Source organism: Suillus paluster, assembly GCF_016628075.1.
Source record: "Suillus paluster strain FC165 chromosome Unknown EDB91scaffold_7, whole genome shotgun sequence".
NCBI classification, from domain to species: Eukaryota; Fungi; Basidiomycota; class Agaricomycetes; order Boletales; family Suillaceae; genus Suillus; species Suillus paluster.
Genome location: NW_024537567.1, coordinates 422,640 through 448,525, shown reverse-complemented (window position 1 = coordinate 448,525; position 25,886 = coordinate 422,640). Strand labels below are relative to the sequence as shown.

Here is a 25,886-nt window from a genome sequence, read left to right as displayed (position 1 = left end):
CACAATACAACACACGGAAGTTTCCCATTTATATGCCGCTACAGCCTCTTCTTCAATCCCACATCTACCCCACTGAGTTACTCTCCTTCATCAGATTGGCGCCCCACCAAATTGGCATTTTGATATTGTTCTAACGCCCTTCTTGTCTCCGTGTTGAAGTTATGGGCTTCATTCGACCAGCTACTCCTGGCTTCCTGATTACCCTCATAGCCACCATCTTGTTGGCTATCGTATCTTTCTCTGTCCCTCTCATAAAATCTGTATATTTCCTCAAGGCCAACCTTGCCGTGGAAGGCACCAATGGCTACATCACTTTTGGAACAATGGGCTATTGTATGGATATCTCAGGGACTCTTTCATGCTCCAATGCAACAGTTGGATATGATTTTAGTAAGTCTACTTATAAACATGGCAGGATTTATACTGATGACATTCGACTACCCTGGCATATATAGACATCAATGCGTTGGTAGGCGATAATACGTCTATCCAAATCCCCACTCTAGTTGTAAAATGGCTCACATATGCTCTCGTCCTGCATATCGTAGCCTTCGGCCTCGCAGGAATAGCTACCATCTTTGGTCTACTCGCTCACGTCCGTGAAATGTCCATGACTTGTTTCAGCAGCTGCATATCAGGATTCGGTGCTACCGTTGCCCTTGTTGCTTTCATTTTTGACCTCGCCATCTTTTTCGTCGCCAAATCCAGAATGAATAGTGTTTCAGGTGGCTCTGCTTCCATAGGCAACGCTGTTTGGCTTACCCTTGTCTCCTGGATCCTGCTGTTCTTCAGCGGATGTTTCTATGGTATCGGAAGGTGCTGCATCAAAAGACGTCCAAAGGGTGCATGGGGCAATAATGACCGTACGGGTGGGAATGCATATGCAGATCAAATGCGACTTGATGCTGTCAAGGCGGAAGCAGATCGCAAAGCCAGACAACAGCAAGGCGAAATTGGTTTACCGTCATTCCAAGAGTACGATCCATCGCAGCCACTGAAGGCCAGAATCTCGGGTGAAAATGTATACCCAGACGAGGAGGAAGCCGTGCCATATCGAGACAACCAGAGCGTCTCCACCGCCGGAAGAGCTGGCACGGGGTCCTATGGTAGTCGTCCATCACTAGGTGGTTATGCTGGAGGAGGTTATGTGCAGGCTCCTCGGGGCACGCGCGCTGTCGATGAATACAACAACACTTCTCCGTATCCAGCGCCACCACGCCGGAAGAGTAGCACCCTAACTCAGACGACGTCCTCGAGCGTTTATCCGCCGACCTCTGCGGCTCACTCGATGTCGCCTGTCAATTCGTATCATCCCATGCCAAGTGCATATCCTCCCGCCGGGCCTGCAGCTGTCGCTCCAATGCATAATGCTGCTGGTGCTTATTATAGTGACCCATACTCCCCAGAGGCATATGGCCATGTGGAAGGTGCTACTTGTGAGTTGTAGTTCAGCGGCATTTTCTTATTTTCTCACACAATCGCAGCCCGTACGCCTTCGCAGCGACGTGGAGCATATAACCCTTGGGAACCGCAGCAGACTCACTACCAGGAATCACCGTTCAACCCAGATTCATACAATGCTACGGGTGTACTAGCTGCGGCTTCATATGCTGCACATACCCCCCAGCCTGAACACAACTATGGTGCCATCGGTGTACCACAGCCATCGGACCCATACTATACTTCAAATTATCAAAGTTCGACTAATGTGCCGAGCTCTCCGCCGCCAACCAACCACAGTGCATATGCGGCACCTCCGAGCACGGGTGCTGTGAAGGGCCCGAGAGGGCCGACGCCTGTGGTGATGTCTCCTCCACATGAGATGTACAATGACAACCCACCAACATATGAGGCTGGTCAGTCGCGGGCGCCTGTGCAGTGGAAGTCCTGAATGTGATGTACTTATTGTATCCTCGTGATGTTTTCATTGAGTTGGTATATACTGCATATTTTTGTCATACGGACCGTATCATGATTGGCTGTAGGACTTTATTTAGATACCCTCTGTATTCTATAGCGAAACAGTGGCTGGTCTAACATGAACCGAATGCTGACAGCAATTCGTGTCTTGGATTTTAGAGTTCATCAGTGAGGGTTCGCTTTTGCTTTTCTTGCCGCTTAGGAGGCTCGTCCGTAACGAACAAGGCGAGGAAGTCGTCTGCAAGGCCAGCAGCAAGGATGCCAGTGATATCGGCTGGATCGGACTGTGAGCTTCCTCGTTACTAAATTCGGGGGTGGATCTTACCGTTATCGTATGCTGGAGCAACCTCAACAATGTCAGACCCGCTGCAAACGAGTTGTCAACTGCTTGTACAGGCCCATGAATGATGGAAGAAATCTTACACAAAGTTCAATCCAGCAAGACCTCGAAGAATTCGCTTGGTTTCTCGACCCGTCCATCCAGCGGGTTCTGGTGTACCAGCTACCTGGGCATCAATACCTTTAAGGCCATCTCAGTAATATTTCGCTCACTTGCAGGTGCCTGACCAGGGTCTAAGAAAGAGCGATTAGTACCCGACGGTTAGCTATCAATCGGAAAATCTGCAGACCGATGGTGTCAATGTCAAAGCTGAGACGGTACGCGATTAACATTGTGATCAGTGATGTATTACTACTTGAGGCGTACCTCAGGTAAACAGGTGAATTGCCGACGCGTTGTCGGATATGCTTAATGATCTCATCTGTTCCAAGGTCGTCGATATCATCAGCCATGATAAGCTCAAAGCCAACTTCTTCGTCGTGTTCGATCAGCTCAGGGCCCTGTCCATTCAATTTATGTCAGCTCGGATCAACTTGAAACACAAGGAAAGCACTGACCTGCAGTTTGTTCCGGATTCCAGCGTGAATACTGGTGTTGGACATAAGTCCTTCCTCGAATGCCAAAGAGAAAAAGGTTCCGTGCGTAACCTTGGACTGCTGGGTGATGCCTCCTAAGCTTGGCCAGGTGTCGATGTGTGCATCAAAGTGAATGACAGAGATAGGCCCATAAACCTGATGAAGAGATCGAAGAATTGGAAGTACCTAGGGATCATTCGACATGTGAAATTTTGGGGATGTAAGGGCGTGCTATCTCACGATGGTATGGTCTCCGCCTACCAGCATATGATTAACGATGACGTTCGCGAACGAGATCATGGTATGTGGCTCACCTAATGTCAGTATACGGGGGTGCTCCACTCCATCACGCGCAAGATTTGCGGTGCGCGCACTAGCGCTTCCATTCACGGGTCGTGCCAAGAGCGTGGTATAGGCAGTTTCCATTTGATCAATGGCTAATGCGTTGTCATAGGGGCTGACAGGAACCTATTACACTTGGTCAATGCGTTTAGACACCTCTGACGGGCCAAAAACTCACATCTCCACAATCGATCACTTTTGCTCGGGTGTACGGGTTCGTCATCCAGTTCAGCGCGTAGCCGGCCACAGCGGATTGACGTCTCGAGCCAGATCTAATTGCATATGGCCCGAAGCGTGCTCCCGGTCTGTAAGAAGTTGCCGTGTCGAATGGCATGCCGAGAACAGCTATGTCAAAGGTTGTCGATGGATCATCTAGGCAATATGCATAGGGTAGGTGGGAGTAGCTCAGAGGTCCTGTGTAACCGAGGTCAGTCTGTGCGCCGTACTTTGCTGCCCACGGCTCCTGCTGTTGGGCTTCGAATGCATGTTGCTGCGCATAAACAACGGGAAGTAGCGCGAGCGGAAGGTATCTCATTGTCAATAGCGTTTCTTCGATGCTACTAGTGCCGGCTTATGAGGATAATCAGGATGGGTCTCTGCGACCAGAAACAATTTATATTGCATGTTAGATACTCCGAAGGTATTTCTGTGTTATCTGTTTAGTACCTGATGGGCACGTGGTGATACGAGAAACACAAAAATAGCTCGGAAGTTAAAACAATCTTCAAAGTTCATCGCGAGGCCAAGAACCTGGAAGTGCGTGTGGCGTGGGAGGAGACTGAGACATGAACATCGATAGAAAATCGTGGACTAGGTCAGCCGCAGCCGTGCCTGTGATTTCGGCTGTCAAAGAATATCTCAGTCCCAGCCACAAACAGCTAGATAGGTAAACAAACCATGGTCATAGACAGGGGCGACCTCTACTATGTCGGCGCCACTGTGTCGCAAACAAGGCATGAGGGCCACGGGGTCAAGAATAGATAGGGTTACCTACACGAAGTTCAATCCGGCTAGGCCACGAATGATTCGTTTGACCTCCCTACTCGTCCAGCCTCCTGCCTCGGGAGTTCCCGCTAAATTCCAAAAATTCAAGCTTGGATTCAGCCATTCTGGTAGTGGGACATACTAGCAGGTGCAAGACCAGGATCTGTTTAATTCGTCACATGGGGGGCAGATCAAGAATGGGCATTACACACCAATGACATCAATATCTAAACTATTGTCCCTTCAGCAACGTTCTAAGCCGTTTGTAAAGCGAACATACCTCAAGTAGACAGGGGTGTCACCAACACGCTCCCGTATGCGCTTGATGATCGCGGGAACCCCGTGATCATCAATGTCATCGCTCGTAATGAAGTGGAATCCAACCGATTCATCGTTTTGAATGTCTTCAAGTCCCTGAATTCAGAGGTGTTCAATGCAAATAATGAAAGATCAGAGCCTTGTTTACCACTAGTTTGCATCGAATACCAGCATGGATGCTCGAGTTCGAAACCAAACCTTCTTCATTAGCTACGTAAAAGAACGTTCCGTGGGTAATGCGCGATTGCTCAGACACAGTTCCCGGATATCCATTCCAGGTGTCGAGGTGTGCATCGAAGTGAATGACCGAAACAGGTCCGTATACCTTGTTAAGAGCACGAAGAATTGGGAGCACGATCGTGTGATCGCCTCCAAGGCTTCACATGATATCAGGCGTTGGCATGTACGTGTTTGAATTGAACTAACCTGACGATCCTTGGATGCTCGCGTCCGTCCTTCGCAAGCTGAGCACCCTTCACCCAAACAGGCTGATCGGAGGCGATAGGACGATCTAACAAGGTGGAGTATGCGACCTGCATTTGGTCCATGGCAAGAACATTGTCAAAGGGAATGATCGGAACCTTTATCCTTGTCAGTTCATGTCGATTGCTTGTCATTGAAAAAGGCGCACATCGCCACAATCAAGTATTTTTGATCCTTGCTCGTACGGGTTATTGCCCCAAGCCAAGCTATATCCACGAGCCTCCCTCTGTCTTCTGCTGCCTGAACGAATCGCATAGGGTCCAAAGCGAGCGCCAGGGCGGTAAGAAGTACCCGTGTCAAAGGGCATACCGAGAACTGCTATGTCGAACTGCGCGGATTCATCTTCCAGACAGCGAGAATAGGGCATGTGAGAAAATGACAATGGTCCAGAGAAAGGTTGATCAATCTGTGGACCGTATTTTGATAACCATGTCTCAGGCTGTTCAGTAGTGCTGCCCAAGGGGACTTGGTGCGCAAGCGCGATCCTGAGGGAAACCGCGCAGATTGCAAACTGAAGGAGACTTTTCAAAGCCATGCTTGTAACGTTGGTCACTTGGGAAGACGACTGATGTTGACTCGATATCTGAGAGACAGGCCAATTCTTATCTGGAAAATGCGACAGACGAGGTCAAAAATGTGCTCCAATAAGGGACTTCAGAGAAGCTCCAGGCGCCATATTCTAGACGCAGAAGATCAGACAAAGCGAACTATATTATCAGCTGCTCAAAGAAGCATGTACATGAGGCAAAGACAAACTTTAGAAGAAGATAAACTTTTGGGGACGGGTTAGAAGGAACGGCTATCTTCCTTCCGTCTATATAGGGCTGGCTAGGGGAGACTAGGGACGGGTCCCCGTGCGGCACGAAGATCAAGCTCGCTTATTAGCTGCCAGCCTGCCACGGCGTGCCATACACTATCATGATAGTAATACTACTGGAGTCGTGGACCACACGAAATTAAAGCGCACGTGACCGTCTTCAGAACTTCCCACCACGATACTGATGTCAAACTATAGTACAAAGTATGTACGCTGAAACCAAATGGAAGACGACCATACAAACATCGATTCAAGTCGCTACAATGGTCTTCGATGAGCGGCTGATGTACGCAGGGGCAAAATCTGCCATTGGCGGCGTTTTCTAGCATTCTCGCCTTCTGTAGGAGCATCCCGCTGACCGATCGTCACAACTCTGAGTTTTCTGAGGAGCTCGGGAGAATCATCTGCTTCCCCTTCTACACCTCGATCCTGCTCTAAAGTTTCGTCTTCAGTGAGTTCTATATCCCCACTGAAAACGTCTTCAGGAGTTGCCTTCCGTTGTGCTGTGCCACCAGAGAAAAACGAAATTGGGGTTGTAACAGCGGAGGTTAGGAAAGCCGACGCATTGTTCAACAGTGACTTTGGTTTGGGCATCGGAATTGATGATAGGACGTATGTCTTTCGCATCCATGCGGTCGAGGTTTGCGCGGCTGGCGGAGGGTATGCGGGGTCACACTGGAAAGATGCAGTGATTTGCTGAGTTTCTCGGGAGTATGAGAAACGCGGTAGAGGATGCGAGTATTCATTTGGATATGGCTGAGAGATGGGTCGGCGATGTCGAAGCACTAACCGGTCCCCTAGATCTACGGTAAGTTTCACACAGCAGATAACAGACTCTGACGTCACACCTTCGATATCGATTGCATGTCCTGACGATCTTGAGCAAAGAGCGCCCGAAGTATCGATAAAGAATACCTGGACAATTTCATTGATCAGCAGTCGCACGGAAGTGAATGACATACTTGATTATTAGCATCTGGGTTTCTGAAGGCTGATATCTTGTTAGGGTTAACGTGTGTGCGTACGAAAGGCGAACCCACTTTCAACTAAAGACTTTTCTTTCTCTGGCCAGAGCAGAATCTCGATACTATCTTCTACCTCATCTCCACCAACATCCCACAGTCTACCATTCCCAAGGTTACGAATCACGAAGTATCCTGGAGGAAATCCATAGAGCTGAGCATTCGCAGACATGGTGGTGGTGGTCAAGGGCAGTACTTCAACGGGGCAGTTACTAGTTACTCCTTCTGGAAAACCCCTGGGTTTCACTACGTAAGTGACAGTACTAGATCGTGCCTGATGAACGAAGTCCAGAATGGCCGGTCGAGCTCTCGATGGTTCCAATCCGTCAAGTATCGCATGGAGTTGATTGTGCACAGGGAAAGTCGACCAGTTCACGATGAATCAAGCTCTCAGCATCGTACATACAATTGGTAACTTAAGAAACATAATACAATGATTGACATGTGAGTATCCAAGTAGAATTATGTTGTCATTGGTCACAGGCGTCATCTGTCCTTCGCGAGCTCTAATCATTCTCTTCACTATCAAATGCACCAGGAATTCTCAATGTTCATCTGATGCGCACAGCCCGTTCGTTGCGCTCTACGTTCTGCTTCTCCATCCAGTCATCTAGAGCGTACGACATCTTAGAGAGACCCTTCCATTCGTGACGCGCGACGACGCTCTTCGATAATGAATGACCTCCATCCCAAGCAGCGCTCATCATCATTGGTTCCTGTAATAGATATTGATTAGCGTAATTGACAGAGAGGGAAAAGAATGAGCTGACATTGCCGTTCCAGCTGACATCTCGTACACAAACTGTGCTACGGGTGCTAGTGGGGAGTCCACACTCCTCGGCCGAGGGATCGTATGACATAGCCGACGTCTTCGTGCGATCGAGAACCTGTACTATTTGTCCATCGAGCGACCATATCTAAATGCAACGTGTTAGATATAAGAAAGTCGAGTTGAATCGGGACTAACGTGTATTTTCCCATCTGCCGAACCGGAGTAAATGTATTGACCACCTGTTGTCTCAGCCGGACTAAAGTGGCATCGGATAAGTGTGCGTAAGACAGCATGACCTCTGTAGGTCATAACGCTACAGTCACGTGGGTGTGCAGCGTGCCTTGGTTTCGGGTAATGACCATAGCTTAGCAAGACATTTGAGGTTAATTCTCACTCGAGTTGAGACCTGAAGCAACACACCGGTAATCAAATGAAGGTGCCCTATAGTCGCGGTCAGCACTTTTGTCAAAGTCTTCGCTGCTGCACATCTTCCGCAAATCCCATAAACGTAACGCCTGATCCTTTCCGTTTGAGATGATATAACGGCCATCGCCTTTCGCTGAGACATTGGTAATGCCTTCTGTATGGCCCACCAAGACTCCTGACGGTCTTTGTGATGCACCTAGTGAACGCCGGTCCCTTTTACTTGCATTAGTAAAAGAAAGGTCAAAACCTGCGCAGAACTCACCAAACTTTCAAAAATGTGTCATCTGAGGCGCTGATTAGAACATTTCCCGATGCAGTGTCAGCCCAACAGCAGCTGTTCACGTCATCTTGGTGTGCAATGATCTTGACTGTCCTACGGTTAGCCAAGAGGTCATAAACTAAGGTGGAGCCGCTATGAGAAACCGAGGTCCAAAAATAAATAAAGACACTACCAAATATTTGACGACTTCCACCAGCGACGACCTCATTCCCATCTGCAGAGAACCTGCAGCTCCAGATGCCAAATGACTCGTCATCGCCATAATCATCCCAGCCCCAGTGTGCGCGAGACCGCTGACGTTGATTAGGATCCTTAAAGCTGATAGGAGTTTGATTAGACGATGAGTCAAGTGTGCTTGTCATGTACACCGTCGGTGACTAATATCTATTGAAATCAATGGAAATTACAGAGCGGTTCCACTTACAATCGACGAGTAAATCATCCTAAAGCGATGTAAGCATGATTTGAAGGGAAGATGCAATTACTTGCCTTTCATTGTCAGGACTCAAGTGAGAATCTGTAATCGTCCAACGGCCAGGACACCCCTGTATAGTCTTCAATACCTTGAGTGTCGTCTCATGGTCGCGGTCGTTGTCATCCCAAACTCCTGTCGCGCTGCGCTGTGTGTTCCTTGTTCGCTTGATATAGGGTGAGGGAGGCGAAGTCATGTCATAGATATGAAGGCGAAAATCTTTAGAGGAGTATGAATTTTTTGCCCCTTGACAGCAGGATACCACACACCTTGACAGCAGGTATAGTAAAATGAAGAATCTGTAGAGTGACATTAAGTGATAAATCGAGCGAGGGAATGAATAGGTGTTAACCTCTTGAGAATTGTCCACAGTAAACGTTTGAGGCGTAGGACGCAACGGCGGTTCCATTCGTATTCGGAATGAGATCCTGTAAGAAGTTCAGGCCGTTCCATAAGATACAAGAGGTTAACATACACTGGTCATATGCTCTCTAGACACTGCCCCTCGGGGTCGCGAGGACTGGCCGAGAATCATCCGCGAAACATTCTTCTTGTTTCTCCTACTCCTGATCTTCGGGCCCACACAACCAAATTCTCCTCCCATGAGGAGCCCCACACCTGACTTCTGAGGTTCCTGGTATGGAGGGAACCATTGCTGGTGCCAGTCTCCTACGATTCGTCCAAATTCGTAGCCGTCATCGTCTTCTTCTTCATTGTCGCCATCTGGAGACTCCACAGAACGTGAGTCCCACAAACGCTGCAAGTCTTGAACAGTGATGGTCCTGGGCTGTCGACCTCCCCTTGCATTACCGCCACCACCAGTGTCAGCCCGGACATTTTGTGAACTAAATAATGCTACAGGTTGGCAACAGATAAGCGGAACAGGCCTTGCAGGGAGTGAACTCACATAGGATGATTTGGCTCAACATGGGTGATTGCTGTGGGACACCGGAGGGCTCCTGTATGGAGTCTTGAAGGTCCTCTGAATCCAAGACACGATCATCTTCCTCGTCGACATAAGCGTCGGGGCCATCATAACCATCGTCATCTTCTTCGAGCATTTCGAAGTCAACTCGATCGTACTCAGACATGATTGAATCTTAGGAGGATGGGTGTTAGTAAGAAAGATGAGTACATGTGGTTATCTTTAGCGTCTTGACCTGAAGCCACGTGAATACCTCGAATCCGCGGACCGAGAGAGCTCATATGGCCCGATGTACCGTGCACGACGGGACAAATAGGCCTCCACCCAGTCTCCGCCAGTACATCCATGTCCAAGAGGTTTACAACTTTGCGGAGGTCAACAGACGAAACGACGAAGCATACTTAGATGATAGGTACTGTCTGCGAGTACTAGTATTGGTCGCAGCGCAATAATATACGGACATGACAAGGTCACCTATATCATTTACCAGGACTAGCTTATCATGGGAAGATACATAACAAGCAAGCTGTGTCGGAATCATGGATGTACTGCAAGTGGTGAGGAATTGCAACTCCGCTGGTCGTTTGAATTTGAGCTATAGCATACGTTGAACGGACACACAAATCAAGAGCAGCCATGCCGGCGCCCCTTCTCATCACAGCGGATCAAGTCAATTGCCTCATACATGCTTATTTCATGGATTCTGGTGCAGTTCCATATTCTTCTTCTTGCTATCTATATCATCTAACTCCGTTCAGGCTTTCAGCACTCTGCTTTCGCCCTACGAATGGAGGGCCGTCTTGACCAGTCACCTCATATTAAGAAGCATATTCCACGCGGAGAAATCATCGAACTACTTAGCAAAGCTCTTCTTTACTCCGAGGTCGAGGCTCATTGGAAGGGTGACGAACTGGCTACAAATTGTTCAGCTCCGTTTTCACTCCTAGACACCCATACATGTTTACTCCAGCCTATTTCTTCAACAAATGATGTCCGCGAACCCAATGCTCCCAAGGTGAATGGGGACACTGCCGGTAAAAGGAAGGCAACCACACCTTCTGAAGATACCCGTGCTGAGAAGAGAGCAAGGAAGGAGCAAGAGCAGAAGGACGCGCAAATGGACGTCGAGGGTGCGCTCATTCCATTCTTCATTCTACTTTGTCCTCAATTATCGCAGGCGCACCCGCCCCAAAGCCAAAACCGAAGGACCCTAAATCAGACGCGTCTCAAGTCTTACCAGAAACTGCCGCTAAGAAGCTTAAGCACAAACCTAGTGTTGTTGGAGCGCGTGCCGGTGCCGTTCGGTTCTTACAGGCTCACAAGACCGAAGTGCGCATCAATACATCATTCTCAACGTCCTGTTCACGATCCTCTCTTAGGTTTTCGTTGTCGCCTGGAATCCTTCTGCAAAAGGCCAGCTAGTCTCTGGGTGTGCTTTCTCTAATATCAAATTTCTGTTTGTGCAACTTAACTCTGACTACCCAGGTCGCGTGATGCTGTTGTGAATTATTGGACCGTCCCCAACGGACCAAACAACGATCCCACAGCCCCCATACAACCAACTCTAACTCTATCAGACCTAACTACAGCTTCGCAGGCTGATTTGACAGCACTGAACTGGAATCACGATGGTTCACTCGTAGCTGTCGGCTCATATGATTCCATCCTCCGAATTTGCACTGCGAATGGGGAAATTTACTTCAACGACAGTCACCATAAGGTAAGATAGAACGTACATCCTTCCTTTTCCTTATCCATGTCCGGTAGGGTCCCATATTCGCTGCGAAATTTTCACCCTCTGGCCAATGGATCGTAACCGCTAGTCTAGACTGCACTTCATGTGTCTGGGATGTCAAGCACAAGAAGATACATCGACAGTATCGTAATCACGGAGGTATGTCATGACACTATGGCGATTGGCGTCTTGTTGAACTCGTGGGTAAGACGCTTGCTGCTTGGATGTTGAATGGCTAGACGACTCGACTTTCGCAAGTTGCGGGGCAGACAAAGTCGTTCATATCGTATCCTTGACAGCTACCGGGCCATTGCATACTCTTGAGTAAGCTTCCTTATAGACAGAGTGCATCGACAGTCTTCATGATCTGCAAGGGGCCATGCCGGGGAAATTAACTCTATCAAGTGCAATCCGTCTCGAACACGGCTAGCGTCGTGTGCGGACGATGGCACCGCACGTATATGGAACATCGAAAACATACATTCCGAGAAAGCTCTGCCAGCGCCTGTAGTGCTCAATGGCCACCAACAATGTCTCACCTCCATCGAGTGGTGTCCTGTCACTGGACCTGGTGAGCACGAACTGGTTGCAACGTACGTTAGGTTGTGGTTTTGGTAAATGTTCGCCTTCATAACAAGCACACCAGAGCCTCGTTTGACGCCACCGCCCGATTGTGGGATACCGTCACTGGAAACTGTACCAAAGTCTTTGCGGACCACACCAAACATGTCTACGCTCTGACCTTCAGCCCCGATGGGCGTCACCTCGTCACTGGCGGAGGTGATGGCTCGTTAATTATATATGAAGTCAAGGCGAGTCGATTACTTCCTTCAAATTGTATCTGCTGAAACCGGGTCATTCAGTCGAAGGAGAAGAAATGGTCGTGGTATACGGGCGAGAAGTCTGGGATATTCGAGATTGACTGGCAGAGTTGGGGGAATACCAGCTTGATTGCATTGGCTCTGGAACGTCAGATGGTGGCTATTGTTGACCCAGGCAAGGTGCTTGCGCTTCAGAGTTCTTGATCACTGTCTTTTTACCTGGACTGCATTACCTTATCATTATTGCGCTATGTACTGCTGTTGCCAATCAGTTTGTTCTGCTCTTACGCGGTGCCACCGTGGTGACGTAGTTGACACGAGCCGCCGGCAAGCTTTCCGTTATAGTGCTGCGATATGCCGGTCACGAATTTATCTCAGTTCCCCTCGTCTCTCTTTCGTCGTAATGTTGCATCTAGGCCTGTCATCGTCTTTGCGTTATTCTTTGCGCCGCAATGTGGCAGAAGCAGTCGTACGGCCTCGGGCGCAGCCCTTCTCGATGCGTGCACCATCAAATAATGCGAACAACATACGGAGTATGTTGCAGAATCGTCCGACCGTCTTGTCGCCTACTCTGCTCTCCCGCTTCTCGCGCTCTATTACAACAGATGCACACACTGTAACAACCTCTTCATCCCAAGACGCTTGGAAGCGTTTTGGAATCACAGCGGTAATGCGCCTGAGACAATAACGTTCCTCTCGCTGACACGCTTTGGCTCGTTAGGCTGTTGTCGCAGGCACGGTAATCCTAGCAGAAGGCTTCCTGAACAGAGATACTCGCGATAGATTGAGTCCAGCCGAACAATCCTACTTACATGAAAGTTTCAAGTACACAGGGGGTGGACTAGCATTGACTGCACTCGCCGCTCGGGGTTTGTTCAGGTCTGGTGTTGCCTTCAGGATCATGTCTGCGAACCCTTGTGAGCTTGAAGATGAGAGTGGCATGGAAATATGCTGAGGCTCTATTTTTCAGGGCTTGTACTCGGTGTCAGTCTCGCGGGTAGCATCGGATCCATGATGGGGGTCTTCTACACGCCTCCGGAGCAAACCTTCCAAAAGCACGCTTTTTGGCTGGTATGCTTGATGATACCGCGGCCTTCCAGCATCTGAGCTGATCGTGATACAGGCATTTAATGCGTGTCAAGCCGCAACCCTAAGCCCATTGTTCTTCCTGAGCCCCGCCATTTTATCTCGCGCAGCCCTCTACACGTGCGGCGTGGTTGGTTCTCTATCTTACGTGGGCGCCACCGCCAGGTATGTTTCACACTTGTTGTAAGGAACAGCAAGTAACCCGTGCCTAGGAATGATAAATATCTATACATGGGTGGACCACTGCTGGCTGGCGTCACAGTCGTTGCTTTGAGTTCACTCGCACCCCTCGCACTCCCGTTGGGTATGCGTGGCCTCGCTGTTGCAGAGACCCTCTCCCTTTATGGAGGTCTCGCTGTCTTTGGTGGCCTTGTTCTCTATGAGTAAGGTTCCAATACATTTTCATAAACGGTTACTAACTTATTCCCCTCAGCACCCAAAAGATTTTGCAGCATGCGCGGATGGCGGAGACGGGTGTCATTCCCAGAGATCCCATAAAAGAATCTGTTGCCCTTGAGCTCGATATGATCAATATCTTGTGAGCGGTTTCATCTTGCTTAGTGGCATTACCGGCTGAGGTTTTCTTTCAGCATCCGCCTTGTTCAGATTCTGGCTATGCGCCAAAATAACCGAAAGTGATTTACTCGATCCCCGATTGCCCTGCCTTGGCTTTCATCACCACTCAGCCTTTACTCATTCTGTGACTGCACGAGATGTCGGGATGCACGAACTGCTGGTGACCAATAATATAAACATCTCTCATATAATCACGTTCATAAGGTATCTCATAGTCCACATGTATTATTAGCTAGGGAGGTACGAATGTGTATCACGCAGTGGATTTTCCAAGATCCTCAAGAATATTGACGAATGCCCCTGGGTCAATGATCTCTGTGCCGCCATAGGTGACCCGCTTTCCAGTCTTCGCCGCCCATTCCTCCAGGTTTCCGTACTCAACATATCCTGCCCCTCCAACAACAAACACCATGCCCTCTGAAAATGCCATGCGCTTCGCTCTACCTGCTCCTAACGTGCCCCCACCTCCTGGACCGCCTGGACCACCTGAAATACCGAGCCCAGCGTGTCGAGAAGCTCGGGGGTCAAGGAAAATATAGTCGTCTGTTTCTTGCAGTGACTGGTTCGAGGCTGCAGACGAGTCCATGATAGCCTCTGTAAGTCGAGTAACAGGGAGCAATTTGTTCGCTGGTAGGAAGTTCTTGACACCCGAGATAAGATTGTCGAGACCCCCTTCTTTGAGTCGGTCAGTGAGCTAGATGATAGATATGTCAGAGTCTGTCTGGAGAGTAAAAGAATTACTGACTCTGTTTCCGAATGCTGTGAAGCCTCTGAAGAGTTCTCCTTGGCCTGCACCGAGTACGGGCGTCGCAGTTCCTCCTACAGTAGTGGGTACGGACATCCGGGATATTTCCCGAGTACGTCTGACATATTCAAATGCTGCGATATTGGCTCCAGCCTCCTTCAATTCCTTTTCTAACTCGGCGATATCATCCTTGGAGATTGCATTGTCCATTGATGACAAGTAGAAGACCAGAACTAAGCGCAGTTTATCCTCCGGTGTAAAGGTGCCACTCGGTCGAGGAGCACGGAGTGTTTCTAGAACCGAAGCAACGGTCTAGATCATAATCAACACGGAGGATTATTATATAGTCGGATGAGGGCTGCACCTGTTTGTTGATAGCCTCTTCTGTGCTGAAGAGTTCATCAAGCCCACGCTTCTTGATCTGCTCTAGCAATGCGGTGGCTATGTTCATATGTGTATCTAGAACAGCCTTCCGCGCAGTCAGTTCTGGTAGCTGCGTGATCGCAGTCTTCAAGTGTGTGGCATTGGAAGATAAATCACTAAGACCCCTGTCAGTAAACACGATACCGAAACCTCAGGAGTACGTACATTTGCGAAATGTCGTTGACATCACTGACGCCCGTAGATCGCGTGATTTCGGCAGCATCTTGTTTGTACTTGTTCAGTTCCGTGTCAATCTCTTCAGCGACTTGAGGGAATGGGTTCGGCGCGTTCTTTGCCCAGAAGAAGTCCTTGGAATCGAGATCATATGAGCGCTTCTGTGGTTGAGTGACGACTACGCGATTGAGCTTGATCTCTAGACAATCGGACACCAGGGCTTGATATGTCCATCCATGCGAGATCATCGAAACGAGATCAATGTTCCTGTCAAGAATCAGCAGCACTGGAGCAGTTTGAGCTACGTGGCACGAAGCATGTGAACAAACGTACGTGGTCGTTGCAGATTTGACAAGCCGGATGCATCTTGGGCGAATAATGATGTTGTAGCACCATGAGTTCGGGAGGCCGAAAGAATCGCATCTCGTATTTTGATGTCGAGCTTTTTGGCTATCATCTCCGCCGCATTGCCTTTGGGCGCGCGGATGATCGGAACATGGCCTTATGTGCTATTCAAGTCACCCATCGACAACACATCAAATATGCCGCACTCACCCATCGTGACAACAGCACTGAAAAGGCCACTGGAAATCCGTTCAATCTCCTCTTCTATCTGTTGCTCGGTGGATGATGGGGAGTTTAGGAGTTTATAACATGTCATAGTTTGTCCCTGTGACGGCCCTGCCTGACTAAATGGTGCGGTAGGAGGCAGTGGGGACAACAATGAGAAGAGCGAGGGAGAGGGTGCGATGAAGGATAGATATTGATCAAGGACCTGGGAATGTGCCGCATCAGCGCGTAGAAAGCAGAATGGACATGCGCAAGACACCCGCCTGTTCAACTAATTCACCTGTCCCTGCGCTTGCAACAGAGGCGGCCAGCTCCTCTAGCAAGGCACGGGGGAGGGGTTCCACAAAGTTGAGGTGGAAGGACTCATACAAGCACTTGTCGAGGTCTTCCGCTATCCGTCTTACATTGTCGAGGGTGGGGGCAACGAAGTAAATAGCCGGAACGTCTGGCAGTGGAGGGCGTAGAGAGTGTAGTTGTCTATTCAGAACTTAGATGCGGATAGTATCGCAATGAATTATCAGTGCCTACACATGGAGGGTGACGCCGACATCACGAAGGTCTTGTACTCGGAGCACAGTTGCCAACACGTCTTTCGTTTGCTGGTCTAGCACTAAGACCTTCCACACGGGAGGCCCTGTGGCGGGGGGAACCTTGAGTGCAGTCGAAGCTTTGCCTGACGGTGTTCCCGGTCGTTGAACGGGGTCTGACGGGGCGTTCAGGTTAAGCAGCGCAAGCAAAGCACCTGTTTGTGCTTGCTGCAATGTTGTTGGCGCGGTTGCCTGGGCTCATCTGTCGGTATCAGCAACACAACAGACTGGACTTTGAGAACTTACGTGCTTCAGAGCAGTGCTTGCCATTTCGATGTCCCCTACTTGATTTCGCGCGAAAGACTAGCTGCAGCAGTGGGTTTGCAAACACTCAGCCACGTGCACGATTGTCAAGTGCTCAGAAAGGCAATTGGTATGTGCTTCTTCCTGATGCTGTTGATCTGTTACTGGTGACTGACCCGGGCCTTGCTGATAGGCCTCAGGCTATCTTTGCAAACTTTGCATCGATGAGCTTCATCAGACTCACATCAACTGTGTCATACCCTCCATTGACTTTACTAGGTGTGTGACTACTGATAAAGTATTTGCAGCGAAGTGTACCGGTGTGCGACTAGCGGGCTCGCGGCGCGCTCAACGATAGACGTGATTTGGCGCTCACCAACAAGGTTATCCACGATACACTTTGTAGCCTGAGATGAAACTACTTTGGAACACACACCGATATTTGGATCTCCCCTCCCATGCCGCAGTGATTGACTGGCCCAATGATATCCAAACCTCCCGAGCACCGCAGTCACTGCCGCATCACGCATCAAGCTGATGCACACCGCCATTGCGAGGGGGGATGTACTAAGAGCCACGAGTACACCTCTATTTATATTCATCTCTGTCCTTCGTTGATCCCACCAATTAGTCTTCCTGCTTTATACACACCTTCAAACCAATCTGTAAGACTTACGTCCGCATACGAGGTATTTAATACTCACCTTCTACTGTCAAACAGCCAGTCACTCCTTTGGTAACATGGGTGGATCACAGAGCAGGGTGCAAAATCATCATAACAAGAAATCCACCGTTACTCCGCGGCCCATTTTTAAGTCCTGGTCGCTGGGACATAGGCGAAAGAGAGAACGGCGCCATTTGAGAGACGAATTGGCAAGTCCAGTTGAGAGAGACCCCGCCCCATGGGTTGGAGGCCATAAAGTATTCGTGGCCCTCGAGGACGGACAGGGGTTAATTGTCAATCGAGATGCGCTAGGACCCCGCGCCAAGCGGACCTCTGAGTATTATGCGTTGTAGCGCTCGTTCGCGTTCATGAGTGAGCACCCGTTTTCTGTCTAAGAAACATGTACATGTTTTGATGATAAAACTCAGCTATATGCATTCATCTTCGCATGCCTGTGCACTTTGTAATCAAGGGTATGCTCACAAGGCCGACGTTCACGTGAGAATCTGAATAACAAGTCCGGCTTTAGTCCGTGACTTTTCTTTGACTCCGATGTTTTTGTTCTCGCTGAGAGCCTTTGGTTCTGTGTCTCTACATTGTAAATAGGTGCGGTTGTACTTTTATTGTCGGCTAGTGATGGGTAGTCCTGGAAACTACAGAACCACATTGTACTTACTCGCAGATCCGGGCGCATGCAGTGATCAATTCGAAGTTGTTTGTTGAACCTTACGTATGCGAAGGTCTTAATATTACTGAACCGAATACGGGCTATGTATGTGGTTGGTTCATGAAATTTTGAAGCTTACTTACTGGCCATCGAAACGCCACCTTACTCAATATCCTGCTCATTCATTACTTGTTGTATACACGCCCAGCCGAGGGCTCTTATGACTCTTCACGCAGAAGCCGGTTCGGCGCTACGACCTAGACGATACCAAGCGGGTGGTCAAAGCCAAGGGTGGTTCGGAACCGCCTCTGAAACTGCTCATTCACTTGCTCCTTCTGACGAACTATCACTCATGTTAAATTTACTGTCTGTAACACCAAACCCTGGCGGTTCAATGTTGTCTTCAAGCCCATACCCCGTGATGTATACCACTTCGTACCCCACTGTAACACAATCAGCCTCAACATTTGTGTCATATTCAACTGCTATTGTCTCGGCATCCGACTCTTCGTCCCATGTCTTTTCTACTCGAAGTATTGCGCCGATTCAGTCTGTGTGCATCGGAGATGGTTTAGATTCAGCTTCGGAAGGAGTGATCGCAACTGTCGTGCTTTCAACGTGTGTCGGCCTTGCCATTTGGGTGAGTTACCACTTGATAATCCTCTGCTGTGCCTGTATACTCAATTTGTCTGGAAGCTGCTTTTTGCTGTACTGCGTCCGCGTTACCGACAAATATATGCGCTTAGAGAGTGGTTCGTGCAACAAGAGTAAGGCGCTTATATCTAGGTAGTAGGTTATGCTAACTCTTCTATAGTCTGCGACCGGATCGGTTAAGCTCGAGTCTCGGCGCCTTCTTCTTTCCCTCTGTACCCTTTGTTCCGTCTACACCTTCAGACGTCTCTGATGCTGGAAGGTCAGCTCCAGTGGACGCTCGCTTGTTTCCATCCGACGAGGAATTGAGCCAACGCACTCTGTGGACATGCCTCATCATCGTGCTTGGCTGGAGTTTGGTGGGCCTTGGTGGCGCCTTGCCGTTATACCTCGTGTCTACGCCGTGTCTTGCGCACTCCATAAGTGACCCTCGTTTCAACGGAATTTACTCCACAATTCAAGACCTCAGCTTGCTACGTCTCCTGCAGCAGCTAGAAAATAGCCCAGACCCTACAAACACCACCTACTCAGTACTAGACGTGGTTAACGGCGAGGACCAGGCTTCAAATGCTCGCCTGCGAATCGTCATTCTCGCCGGTTTGGCGGCAATTGTGGCCACACCGCCAGCTCTGTATAAAATACTGAAAGAAATCAACAACTTTGTTGCATTTCGCAGACGCTGGTTAGAGGTGCGATGCGAAGGCAAAGAGATGGGCTGGCTGAGCTTGAGAAAAGCCCCCGGTTTTGCAGGATGGGGAGAGAAGCGTGTCAAGGACTATCTTGTCAACATTAGACTCAGCTCTTCCTTGGGAGGCTCTTCTCGGTCCAACAACCGACCGCCGCAGCTCCCACGCCGAACTCAGTCCTACTACCAGAACTCCCAGGATTCAGGATTCGAAGTTGACGTGCAAAGTCTGTTCACTATATGGTAAGAAAGTGTGTAAGACAAATATTCACGAGCACTGATGTTACAACGTTTTCTAGCGACACCCACAATTTGGCGCTTCTCATTGAAGAACGAGACGAAGTGCTGGAGAACCTCGAAGTTGCAGAAACGAGATACATATCATCCTTCAAGATTTCAACGCCCGACCCCTCCATTGCTGATCTTGAAATTCTCGTTCCCCATGCATCTGAAGAAACACCATCTAGACCTCATATAAGCAGGCCCCGTGTTCTGGTTGGATCGGTAACAACCTCATTTACCCTTTTCTATCATTCGGGCTAATAGTTGCTTCCAGAGAAACCGTCCACACCATCGGAGACACAACCCGGCGCAAGCTAGCTCTTCTTTTGCTCCAACCTCATTCGTAGCCCCATCGCAGTACTATAAATTGCGCGGCTTGAAAAGTTTCGATGGTGGGAGATTTGCCGATGGCATCAGCACGCCGGTTAGTTTGACCGAGTCGTTCAAACAACGAATTGTGGGCAGTCGCTTCCAGGAGGTGTCCAGAGACTCGACGTCTTACAATGACATGCCGTCAGGGAGCCGTATAAAGAGCGAAGAGATTGAAGAGTCGTCGATATCAGTTCCTGACCCAAGGTACTACAGGCCAAACCATGGCGGAGGATCGTCTTCAGAAAGCGGTGGAACTGGGACAGGAACCGAATATCTAACTGTGGAGTCGTCGATGAATGCTCGGGGATCTCTTGATGACGACTGGGTCGTCCTCGCGCGCGAGATTGATTTTGGCAATCCGTTGAGTGGGGGACCCCGTGTCGGCCCCGCACTCAGACCACAGGAAGAGCTTGCGGCCCGGAGACAACGCCCGAGACCTGTTGACACAGCATCGACCGACCGCCGGGAGACCTTTCCACTAAGAATTCGACCGAAAAACAACGTTCCCGCTGAGGATGTTCCTCCTCCTCATTTACGCCTGCAGCCGCGACAACCGTTTGTTCGACCTGCTTCTGACCTTAACTACGATAACCTCGGTGCTGTCTATGCGGAAATAAACCAATGGCGTTCCCGGCTGAAGCTCATCAATATGCAGATTGCGGAAGCTCAGCAAGATTGCTATGCAGATATCGCCGATGGCGCGCGGGTCAAGGGTTGGATTATCATCGGACGGGGTTTGCGCCACATGCATGGTGTGGAACTCATAGAGGGTAGGGCAAAGGAGGACGTGCGTTGGAACACACTGCAGAACGAAACGACGCTGCTGGATTCTATAGCCTTTTGGCTAGTTGTTGGGGTGGTCAATATCTTCCTTGCTGCTGGCCGTAAGTCGCATTTTATCGATCTACTTGGGGAATACTGCTGTTTAACTCTGCACAGTGACAGCTGTTGCGGGACTTGCCCTCGGTGCCGTTTCTGTGGAGCGTTATCTACCTTTATTTCTCCCCCTTTTAGATCATGGGAACCTTGTTTCGGGATTGGCCACTTCGCTCGCTCCCGTGATTGCCGCCACCCTTCTCACTCTGATCGCACTCTCGATCGTAAAATGTAAGGATATTGACAACATGCTCACCCTCTGTAGCGCTCATCGGAGTATGATATAGGGGCAGCCACATGGAGTGGCGTCGTATCCGTGTCCGCAGTTCGAATGCTCTCTGTCAAACTTGTGTTTTACTCCATAGCAGTTCTGGTCGCTGCATTGACTATCACTGCTGGTGCTCTCCTTTTCGCGTTAGAGGCATTCACCCTTGAAGTTGATATTGCCAAAACGGTTGCAACCGGTTGTGTCTATATGGGCGCTTTTGCTTTTGCTCTCGTCATTAACGTCGCTGTCGTATTCCCTGGTTTGATGTTGCTACAGCCCTTCCGATTATGGCGTGTAATTCGTTCAGAGCGAGACGCCGTCACCCCAAGACAACGGTTCCGAGGTAAATCTCCTAACTCCATCTAAACCGCGATGAACTGATCACAGCTACCAGCTGTATATCCAACAAGTTACGACGTTACTTATGCTGCGAGTGCTTGCGTGCTAGCCATGGTTTTTGCATCGGCATTTTCTCTCATTTTCCCTTTGATCGGGCCGGCTGTTGTGATACTTTTATTATTGACTCTTGTTGGTACGTCACCTGGCATCATATGATTCCGCAGAGCGAAATGACTGTTTCTCAGCTCATAGATACCTCACTGGATATGTTTACGCCCGAACTCTTTCGGAGACTGGGGGGCTTTTCCAGATCTGGTTACTGAAGCGATTGGGCACACTTCTTGCGCTACAACCTCTACTCCTCGGCTCAATCCTACTCAGTTGGCGGTTTTATATAGAAGGAGGAGTACTTTTGGGCATAGCGATCGTTGTAGCAGGGATCGTGGAAGTGCACACCATGCACAAAACGAGGCTTGCAAGCCTCCAAACGTTGCCTGAGAGCACACAAGAGTCTCTGAGAGTTTTTCGCAGGGCGTTGGAACCCAATGGTCTTACTGATACTGATGACGAGAATCATAGCATGATCACCACTAGAGGGAACCGCACGAGGGGCTCGATGGCTTCTGTCCTCGAAATGATGTCTCTCACGTTAGCAGTCATGCCATCAGCTTCAAGTCATCGTGGTCCGCTTCCACTCCGTACGAGCATTCCTCTGAAGAATCAAACATCCACTAATAAGGTCTTGTAGAGACGGAAACACTGGATGATCTAACTGCTACAGAACGAGCTGCCAGAACACATCCTGATGCTCCTCCTCACCTTCCTCCACTACCCTTTGGGGACCATGCTGAAGAAATGTCTGGTATCATGTATGCTCCCGAGTTGCTTGCCCCTGCACCGATAATCTGGCTTCCAAACGATACTGCAGGGGTGGCCAAAACAGAGGCAATTGACTTGCAGAAGCATCATGATTTACATGTTACCCTTGACGTTCGTGCCAGGGATGTCGTCCTCCCTAAACGAAGTACATCTACGCGGACACACACGTGACGAGTTACTCGCGCTTTTTCTTGGTAGCACCTGTTTCATATTTCCGACGTTTCCACCATCCCCGGGCGTTCTGGTGTGATATTGGTGGACTCATGTTACTTTATAGATCGTACTTATTGCCTACCATATATCAAGCATCAAAGGCGACATCCATGAACATTATTCACCAGACTTGGGATAGGAGTACAATGGTGCTTCGAGTTTTTGGCACTTGCAATGCCTGCGCAGCTGAAAAGCATGCGGCACCCTAGGGCTTATTATCATTGAACATTTTTTTTGAGCCGATGACGTCTGTTGTTGAACCCTGAATCAATCTTCAATTTCTGGACAATTGATAAAACCCTTCGAGCGCTTGGTGACACGACTTGGTGATAGTACTTTGCGGCAGAGAACACTAGAGGGATCGTAGCTGATTCCAGCTGCGAAAGGAAGACTGATCCGGGAGCTGACACAAGCTGCTTCACAACCAGCCCAACTGTTATGTCGGATCCGACAGATTTTGAGTTTGGGCGACCAATTACTTGTGAGTTCTTTATCGTGCGATTATTTACATCACTAATTCCTTTGCAGTGGCGCAGGTCAGACAAAATTCAATGTCTTGACACTCGTGGAGGTGCATAAAATGTGAACGGCCGCAGACATACTAAAAGATGAGTAATTCGTGTTATGTTGCGAGGCGGGTCAGGTGAAATAGGAACACAGGAAACATGAGACGAGTAGCAACCTGTAGCAGCGCTAAATGCGTAAAGTATTCTGACGTTCGACATGATGCGAAATTAGGGTCCAAGCATGTGAGATCATTATTTTTCGAAGCAACCCTCCTAATTAGATTGTTGAGTAATTGTGGGCATCACAGGTTTGAAGAATTCTTTGTCGAAATATTTTCCTTTCTTCGAAGTTCAAGTCGTACTAGCCCTAGGGGGAAAACGGGGAGCCACAGATTTAAAGAATCCTTTGTCCCAGACCTATTTCCCTTTATTCAAGCGCTACTGCCCTAGGGGGGGAAATCGAGAGAGTCGCTACACCGTGATTGTGTCATGGCCTTGCCACGTGAGTGCAACGACGCGGAGTGATAAACGCAGGGTGCAACCTGTTGCAACGCGGTCTGTGACCAGCAGGTGTGGAGCGAATGGGCGGCCCAAGTGATCCGGATGGTTCGAACACCCCCATGGATTCGCCGTATATATTACTCTCTTGTGGTGCGTCTCATTCAGACTTGTGTCTTCGTTCTTCAGCTTCTCCCTCACCATTTTCCCGTTCTTCCTGGCTCTGCATCAGTGCCTATGTCCAAATCAACCTCTAATTTTGAACAGGATCCATTCATATCATACTCCAAAACCTGCATGACTACACTCTCAAAATGTGGACGGAGTCCAGGAGAGTTGCAGAAGAGAAGGCGAAACTCAAGCTTGCTCGAATGGAGGGAGAGGCACGGAAACAGAAGGGAACTGATCATCGCAATTCACCCACCGCTCAGTGACCTCATCGTCCTTGAAGGGACGCCGTATTCTATATTTCTTACCGGCGATAGAAGATCGGTCGCGGTCCGTATTTCAAAACATATCGCGCTTAGTATACGCTCTGAATTTTCCCCACTATTTCCAAGACTGCGCCGTCAATCGCCGACTTTGATCAGGTCCATGACCTCCCCCTGCGAGATCTGCATCAGACGTTCTTCCATGATATCCACCGGTCGGCTTCAGTTCACCTTTTTCGCTCCACCTCCAGCAAGTGGTCATGTAATGTCCGTTTGTTCCCTGTAACTCGGCGATGTTTGATAACAGCTGACATTTTTACTATCTCCCAGACTTCGATAAATTTTAGTCATTTTTCATCGCTCTGACAACATAACTCTGTAAGCTCATATGTACTTCGACACGTTCATAACCGCCGCCTTTCTACCTCATGATCCTCGTGTAATACTAGCGTGTTCAATGCCCATACATTGAATCCAGGCCTCCTAACGATCTGCAACCACCGTGAATTACTTAGACTCGACAGTCCTTGTGAGCAAGGCTTTTATTTGGAGACTCACACGAGTCATAGGAACAGAGCCACTGGTCAGACAGTCTACAAATCAATATGTACGAAAGCGCGCTATTGCGAGCAGAACCGGTAGTAATAATCATGCGTTCGACCCTCACGGTATCTAATTTGCTCCACTTTGTGATGCTGTCTTTCACCGGAACAATTCGCTCGGCGTCTTGCGAAGAAGTAAGTACATGGTCATTAATATTCAGCTTTCCCAAACACGTATCCCCTTTGCATCCCTTTGCGCGCGACTCCCAAAACTGACCTGAGCAACAAGTATCATGGTTAGGCCGGGAAGCTGTAGACTTGTTAATCCTGACATCATGCAGGAACGGAACTCACGACGTACAAGTGTTCCTATCAGAATTACCTAACTTCGCGGAGTAGGCATGCGGCAATATATATTATATTCGCGGTGTCAGGTTTTTATTCATTCAAATACTTGATCGCTTCTCCGGATCCAAGACACGTTCGTTCGGGAAGGTGGGGTCGAGCTGCTGTAAAGTCGTCTCCCGGTGGGATCCATGCTCCACAAAGAATGATATCAATTATAATTCAGTAGCGCTCGTAATGCCGTCAGTGAATACTACCTGCTTAGTACTTACGCCAATGATTTTCTCAATAGCGTCGTGCAGTCACAGCAGCCCTACCCCTAGGGTATTCCGGACCTCTAGATCTATACTGATTCTAATTATTACCGTCACTTCTGCGAATACTGTCACCTCTGCCCCGGGCAGCCTGGTGCAATCAGCGGTCACTGCCAGTGGTTCGCTGAGAAAGATACGGCGCACTGTCTGAAATGGTGTAGACCGCTTATTAAATTATGAACGCTGGCAGGAGGATTACTTAAAGTCGATCCTGCTCCTTGCAGAGATTGCTAAATTCTTGACACTGGCTGCCCCTAGGTACGGCCCAGAATTGGTTGTGGCAAGACTGTGCATACAGTATTTTCAGCATCCTTCAACCTGTGAAACCCATTACTCTAAACTCGCAGCTGGCTTGACCTTGCTGATTGGTAGGAGCTTACAACAGACAGGTAAGAAATACTTATTCTGTTGTTTTACTCTATTACTCCAGCTGCGGCTTTGCGCCGAGCTTCTCGGTGTTACACACAAATCAGATTTCTATTCCGAACTTCAAACCTTATTGTCGATTCAGTCACAGTCAAGGTTATACCAACGGTCTCGAATGTACCAGTAACTCGTGTTGTCACTCCGACGCTTTCAACACCGACAGTCGTCAAGCATCCCCAAGCCACCTTCAAACCGGCATGTCGGATCAGCGGTCTCCAACCGCACCGGCAGCTACCATCTCTCTCGGAGGCGCAACCCCCGTTTCACCGGCACGGAAACGACGCACGGGGAC

The 25,886-nt window shown here is 49.1% G+C and overlaps 8 protein-coding genes across 8 annotated transcripts; 4 read left to right on the top strand and 4 right to left on the bottom strand.

Moving 5' to 3' along the window:
- Window positions 1-50: 50 nt before the first annotated feature.
- On the top strand, window positions 51-1,891 carry EDB91DRAFT_1217653 (pali-domain-containing protein; the record flags this gene model as incomplete). Its single annotated transcript, XM_041320857.1, is given in 3 exon segments — window positions 51-390; window positions 456-1,440; window positions 1,453-1,891. 3 exon segments carry the CDS (start codon window positions 162-164, stop codon window positions 1,889-1,891), a joined length of 1,653 nt encoding a protein of 550 aa, XP_041181353.1. The 5' UTR covers window positions 51-161.
- A 34-nt stretch (window positions 1,892-1,925) lies between these two features.
- On the bottom strand, window positions 1,926-4,006 carry EDB91DRAFT_764100 (arginase family-domain-containing protein). The gene is made up of 10 exons (XM_041328322.1): window positions 3,356-4,006; window positions 3,150-3,303; window positions 3,076-3,092; window positions 2,818-3,021; window positions 2,627-2,760; window positions 2,550-2,569; window positions 2,473-2,493; window positions 2,344-2,422; window positions 2,246-2,286; window positions 1,926-2,194 (listed from the first exon to the last, which is right to left on the bottom strand). Exons 1-10 carry the CDS (start codon window positions 3,710-3,712, stop codon window positions 2,076-2,078), a joined length of 1,146 nt encoding a protein of 381 aa, XP_041181352.1. The 5' UTR covers window positions 3,713-4,006; the 3' UTR covers window positions 1,926-2,075.
- Window positions 3,902-5,497, bottom strand: EDB91DRAFT_1046729 (arginase deacetylase; the record flags this gene model as incomplete). The annotated part of the gene is made up of 9 exons (XM_041313283.1): window positions 3,902-4,020; window positions 4,074-4,114; window positions 4,172-4,250; window positions 4,304-4,324; window positions 4,374-4,393; window positions 4,442-4,575; window positions 4,628-4,856; window positions 4,906-5,060; window positions 5,111-5,497. The coding sequence occupies 9 exons, from the start codon at window positions 5,495-5,497 to the stop codon at window positions 3,902-3,904; spliced, it is 1,185 nt and encodes a 394-aa protein (XP_041181351.1).
- A 540-nt stretch (window positions 5,498-6,037) lies between these two features.
- Window positions 6,038-9,812, bottom strand: EDB91DRAFT_1046718 (WD40 repeat-like protein; the record flags this gene model as incomplete). Its single annotated transcript, XM_041313282.1, has 15 exons — window positions 6,038-6,576; window positions 6,628-6,694; window positions 6,742-6,770; window positions 6,820-7,075; window positions 7,368-7,517; window positions 7,572-7,718; window positions 7,769-7,937; window positions 7,994-8,212; window positions 8,262-8,397; window positions 8,452-8,656; window positions 8,765-8,970; window positions 9,021-9,050; window positions 9,104-9,179; window positions 9,227-9,606; window positions 9,659-9,812. 15 exons carry the CDS (start codon window positions 9,810-9,812, stop codon window positions 6,038-6,040), a joined length of 2,763 nt encoding a protein of 920 aa, XP_041181350.1.
- A 500-nt stretch (window positions 9,813-10,312) lies between these two features.
- On the top strand, window positions 10,313-12,436 carry EDB91DRAFT_1046317 (WD40 repeat-like protein; the record flags this gene model as incomplete). Its single annotated transcript, XM_041313257.1, has 10 exons — window positions 10,313-10,382; window positions 10,435-10,806; window positions 10,854-11,005; window positions 11,056-11,105; window positions 11,162-11,396; window positions 11,444-11,570; window positions 11,621-11,735; window positions 11,786-12,004; window positions 12,058-12,217; window positions 12,275-12,436. 10 exons carry the CDS (start codon window positions 10,313-10,315, stop codon window positions 12,434-12,436), a joined length of 1,662 nt encoding a protein of 553 aa, XP_041181349.1.
- A 199-nt stretch (window positions 12,437-12,635) lies between these two features.
- Window positions 12,636-13,957, top strand: EDB91DRAFT_1244375 (Bax inhibitor family protein; the record flags this gene model as incomplete). Its single annotated transcript, XM_041322406.1, has 7 exons — window positions 12,636-12,899; window positions 12,954-13,149; window positions 13,203-13,303; window positions 13,356-13,483; window positions 13,531-13,701; window positions 13,752-13,856; window positions 13,909-13,957. The coding sequence occupies 7 exons, from the start codon at window positions 12,636-12,638 to the stop codon at window positions 13,955-13,957; spliced, it is 1,014 nt and encodes a 337-aa protein (XP_041181348.1).
- EDB91DRAFT_763659 (Sec1-like protein) lies at window positions 13,865-16,724 on the bottom strand. The gene is made up of 9 exons (XM_041328319.1): window positions 16,640-16,724; window positions 16,335-16,585; window positions 16,070-16,283; window positions 15,792-16,011; window positions 15,570-15,737; window positions 15,228-15,522; window positions 15,004-15,178; window positions 14,640-14,951; window positions 13,865-14,588 (listed from the first exon to the last, which is right to left on the bottom strand). The coding sequence occupies exons 1-9, from the start codon at window positions 16,661-16,663 to the stop codon at window positions 14,148-14,150; spliced, it is 2,100 nt and encodes a 699-aa protein (XP_041181347.1). The 5' UTR covers window positions 16,664-16,724; the 3' UTR covers window positions 13,865-14,147.
- Window positions 16,725-18,388: 1,664 nt separating this feature from the next.
- EDB91DRAFT_1046857 (uncharacterized protein) lies at window positions 18,389-22,490 on the top strand (the record flags this gene model as incomplete). Its single annotated transcript, XM_041313286.1, has 10 exons — window positions 18,389-18,607; window positions 18,664-18,734; window positions 18,782-19,546; window positions 19,603-19,807; window positions 19,860-20,841; window positions 20,897-21,064; window positions 21,121-21,444; window positions 21,496-21,633; window positions 21,686-22,138; window positions 22,189-22,490. The coding sequence occupies 10 exons, from the start codon at window positions 18,389-18,391 to the stop codon at window positions 22,488-22,490; spliced, it is 3,627 nt and encodes a 1,208-aa protein (XP_041181346.1).
- Window positions 22,491-25,886: the final 3,396 nt, after the last annotated feature.

Bases quoted from the DNA above. Each gene is read 5' to 3' on its own strand.
- EDB91DRAFT_764100 (XM_041328322.1), bottom strand. From the start codon at position 3,712: ATGAGATACCTTCCGCTCGCGCTACTTCCCGTTGTTTATGCGCAGCAA. The intron at 2,494-2,549 runs GTCTGCAGATTT...GCTCTTTCTTAG, and splicing joins CTTTGACATTGACACCATCG to ACCCTGGTCAGGCACCTGCA. The intron at 2,423-2,472 runs GTGAGCGAAATA...ATGCCCAGGTAG, and splicing joins CCCTGGTCAGGCACCTGCAA to CTGGTACACCAGAACCCGCT.
- EDB91DRAFT_763659 (XM_041328319.1), bottom strand. From the start codon at position 16,663: ATGGCAAGCACTGCTCTGAAGCAC. The intron at 16,586-16,639 runs GTAAGTTCTCAA...AGATGAGCCCAG, and splicing joins CAAGCACTGCTCTGAAGCAC to GCAACCGCGCCAACAACATT. The intron at 14,589-14,639 runs GTCAGTAATTCT...TCTATCATCTAG, and splicing joins TCACAGCATTCGGAAACAGA to CTCACTGACCGACTCAAAGA.